General features: G+C 35.7%; 1 protein-coding gene across 1 annotated transcript; it reads left to right on the forward strand.

Moving 5' to 3' along the window:
• The first annotated feature begins 2120 nt into the window (after window positions 1–2120).
• On the forward strand, window positions 2121–4351 carry LOC130470066 (uncharacterized). The gene is made up of 2 exons (XM_056839633.1): window positions 2121–2617; window positions 3141–4351. The coding sequence occupies exons 1-2, from the start codon at window positions 2538–2540 to the stop codon at window positions 3889–3891; spliced, it is 831 nt and encodes a 276-aa protein (XP_056695611.1). The 5' UTR covers window positions 2121–2537; the 3' UTR covers window positions 3892–4351.

A 4351-nucleotide genomic window follows, 5' to 3' on the forward strand; every position in this document is an offset into this window, starting at 1 on the left:
TTGACTTGACCTTCATTTATCCGAATTTAAACTTAAATCTTTTTTAATTGGAAAAAATTTATTTGTTAAATTGTGAGAGAAAAAAACTTATTGTACTAAACCTATAAACTTAAAGATGGGTTATGTTTCGTGTCAAGCTCGCAATGTCTTGGACATGAATGTCTCGATCGGCTCATGTTAAGATCACTTGTTTCGTGTTGGGTCGTGCCAGCACAACTCAAGCTTAAATTACATGCCCTCGTGACGGGTCGTGCAAGGCCCTTTTTTCATGTTCGTGCCGTGTTTTTTTGTGTTCAGTCGTGGCATGCATCGTGCCAACCCAACCCAACCCAGTGTCGTCTTTATTTGAATTTATTTTTGCTGAAATAAGTAAGAAAAAGTTAAAACAAACAGACCCTAAATATTTTATTTGGATTGTGATAACCTCACTACTTATTATGCGATTTTTATAATTTGAGATTGAACATGTTTATTTTGTGTTCTCCCAATTATTTATTGATTTTCGTGTTTTTGACTGTGTATATTTGCGAATGCACATTTTTTTTAATCATCGATGTCTTTAATTTCGCTTTAGTAAAAAATGTTTAAAAAAAAAATTGATAGTTTTAAAGCACTGATTGAGATTTGAGACGATCAAACAAAAACTCACACGACTGTTTTTTCTTATATAATGGAAATAAATTAATAATTATTTCAAATTCTAATTAAGTTGCAAAATTCCAAATTAAAAGATCATTAAGATGTACGGAATACATGATAAACTTACTAGCAAAACAAGTACTAAAACCATTGGTGTGCCACTCAAATAAGTACAAAAACATTTCCCCATCATAAAAGACGATTTAAATCTCCACTATTTGTTTGGTTACACTGGGGCTGTCAAATCTCAACCCGAACCGTTAATAACCCGTTAGTTGGAACCCGAAAATTAACCGAACCGATAACATTCAACCCGAACCCGAACCGTCTCGAAAATATTAAACCGATTAAGACCCGATACCCGATAACAAACTGTCATGCGTCAACCCGAAACCGTTTCTACCCGAACCGAATGGACCCAAAAACCGTTAATGACCCGATTTATTTCAACCCGAACCGTTTCAACCCGGTGAAAACCCGTTCACAACCCGAACTGTTTCAACCCGAACCGTTTACAACCCGAACTGTTTACAACCCGAACCGTTTCAACCCGGTCCGTTTACAACCCGAACTGTTTCAACCCGAACCCTTTACAACCCGAACCGTTTACAACCCGTAACCCGTTTACACCCCGTTAAATTCAAACCGTTCATAACCCGCCTCAAAAATAAGTTTTTATTTGAAATGTTTTCCCTAAAACCAAACAGAGCCGAAATGCTAAGATATCAAATTATATAATTCGTAAGTTATTGTACTTCTTAAACCTTTATAAACCAAAGATATAATTCAATGTGCGTTGTTCAACCGAGTATTCGAACTGTTGTTTATCAACCGACTAAGTAGCTAATTAAACATGTTATCATTTAACATATTGTTCTTTATTAGAAGTATTTCCAATATAGTTATATTACTGTATAGTATAGTCTTGTAGAATTGAATGTGCACTCTTTTATTGACTCGTATTCAACTGACTAATCGTCTAATCGATCATTAAACTAAATTAATCTAATTCAATACATTATAAGCTTATAAGCTTGTAACCTAAGAACTAATCGAAAAACTAAGCTATTTTAATTGAATCGACTTAATTCATGAACATGTTAGTCTCGTTGTTGTTTAAACCAATATGAATATATGACAAACTTTTATTTACAAACTTTACAAATTCATTATATTACGTATTAATTCATCATTATCGATTATTAATTACTACGTATTAGTATTTAGTTCATCAACACATGTTTCGTAATACTCTGGCATGGTGGGGGAGGGCATAGATGATTTTGATTCCATTTGAATCATTTGATTGGTAAATATTACATGACATAATAAAAGATATTCACTGACTTTTCTTAATTAAGTTTATGAAATTAATTGGATAGTGAACCTTACTACATTAGTTGTTCGTCAAAAAAGAAAATAACATTAGTTATAAATCACGTAATCAAATTATATGGCCTCTTTTACCTGTCACTTTGCTTTAAGGAAATTTTGTGCAACACTACCTTTAAGTTTGGACGTTTTGTGAATTACTACCTTATAAAAAAGTTTTTTAATTTTGCTACCTTATAAGTTTGTTTAGTTTGAGTAACACTACCTTGTAACAGTTTCTGTCAAATTCCTCCGTTTGTGGGCCCCACCTCCAACGTTTCCCTCCATTTTCATAATTGAAATTACTCCTATGTCCCCCCATTTGCTTTCCCACCAACTTCTATCTTCTCCTTTCTCTTTCCTCTGTCATTTTTCTTTTCCTCTGCTTCACATTTATTCTTCTCTCCTTCAATCTCAACCACAAACCCTAAAGCCATAATTGATGATGCTACACTTCTGAATCTTCTTCAAGTCAAGAGATTCTTCTCTTTATTACGCGCAGTGGTCCAAAAGGAGATCTTGGAAAGATGAAAACGACAGGAAGTGGTCCAAAGGATAAGGGAAAGGGGATAATGCCAACGAACCGACAAGGTGGATCCCAAATCAGGTATTAAACAGTTAAAACAATGCGATTTTAGTAGTTTAATGTGATATTATTGGTTAATTAGTTGTTTAATTAGGAATCCCTAATTTTTTAATTGCACTGTGAAATTTTGAATCAAGAACCCTAATTTTTTATTGTCATTGAAATCCACGAATTCATTGTTTAATGTTGTTGGAAACCTTAATATGATTGTTTAAATGATTGTTTAATGTGAATAATGATTAATTGATTGTTTAATTGAAAAACCCCTAATTTTTTAATGTCTAGGGTTTCTGGATTGGGTTTCTGGATTAGTGTTGTGAAATAATTGTTTATTATTGGAAAAATTAGATTAGTATAACTGATTAGTTTATTAGTTTACAGTGATTACATGTGGTTACTTTTTTGTTCGTGTTGTGTAACCAAGTCGAACACTTGGACACGTACCCGAGTCGGGACTTGGACATGTACTCGATTTGGGATTTTTTAAATTTTTTGTAATCACTGTTGATTTGCAGTTAATTTTTTTTGGTAATTAAAATTGTAGGAATGAGCAGTTGGGTTACATTGATCTTGCAATATGGATGGGGGGAAAGTTTGTTTTCAATAAGGGGGAAACTGATTATGTTGGTGGGAAGTTGTATACTAGATTGACAGTGTGGTTGCATGAGTTAACTGTTTTTAGTTTGAGGGAGCTTGTAATGAAAGGGATGAGTGGAACTATAGGGAGGATTATTGAGAATTTCAGTGTATGGTTTAGGCTACATGGGATGAATTTGACTAAGGGTAGGAAGATTATACACACTCATGATGATATAGGGAGGTTATTGGAGACAAAAGATGGGTCTAACAGGGTGATTTTGTACATTATTGAGGAATCCAAACCAGCTTTTATTGGCCCATCTGTTACCTACCAAACTGCCAACTTTAAACCACCAAGACCACTGAAACAAGCTACACAAAGCAATCCTTCTGGGCCACAAAGAACACTGACCCAGCCCATTACAACCAAACCTGCTGGCCCATCAACAGTGACCCTAAAACAAGTGAAAATGGAACCACTTCAGTCAAAGTTTTCCCTAGTTAGGAGAAGCCCAAGGCTTGGTTTTGATCCTGATGTGGTTTACATGGGAAAGGGTACAGGGCCAAGTGAGAATCCATCCACTGTAAAAGAACCCAACAAAACCCAATTAAAAAAGCCAATTGCTTCAGCCACTGTCAAAGCAAGTGTTCCTAAACCTATTCCCTCAAATATATCTTCAGTTGATCCTCACACTCCAAGTACAGAACCAACATAAATCCCTCCTCATACCACCACCACTCCCACAAAACCTTCAAAAACACCTCTGCCTGCAAACCCACCTCTTCTTAGTCCAGATTTGAAGACCTCTACCCCTAGGAGAAAGAGTGTAGCACAGAAGGGGAAAAAGGTCAAAGGAAAAGCAGGAAAAGTAGGGAAGAAAAAGGGGAAAGGAAAGAAAAAGGATCCTGGGGACTGTTTATTTGAAAATGATGAGTTTGGTGATTGGTCTGAAAGTGATTCAGACTTTTCAGATTTAGATGTGGAGTTTGAACCAGGGGAAGAGGACAGAAAACAACTAGAGGAGGATGAGTTGTTCTGTGAGCCATTGTCTACTGTGTTGAGGGGAAATAAGAGGGTAGATAAGGTTGCAGCACCTGAGGTGGAAGAACAAGTGGATCTAGCACCTGAGGTGGAAGAACAAGTGGATCTAGAACATGAGGTGGATTATGATTCAG

Source organism: Spinacia oleracea, chromosome 3 (genome assembly GCF_020520425.1).
Source record: "Spinacia oleracea cultivar Varoflay chromosome 3, BTI_SOV_V1, whole genome shotgun sequence".
Lineage (NCBI taxonomy): Eukaryota > Viridiplantae > Streptophyta > Magnoliopsida > Caryophyllales > Amaranthaceae > Spinacia > Spinacia oleracea.

Excerpts from the sequence above, each read along its gene's own strand:
- LOC130470066 (XM_056839633.1), top strand. The coding sequence starts at position 2,538 with ATGAAAACGACAGGAAGTGGTCCAAAGGATAAGGGAAAGGGGATAATG. Across the intron at positions 2,618-3,140 it reads CAAGGTGGATCCCAAATCAG|GAATGAGCAGTTGGGTTACA; the intron begins GTATTAAACAGT and ends TTAAAATTGTAG.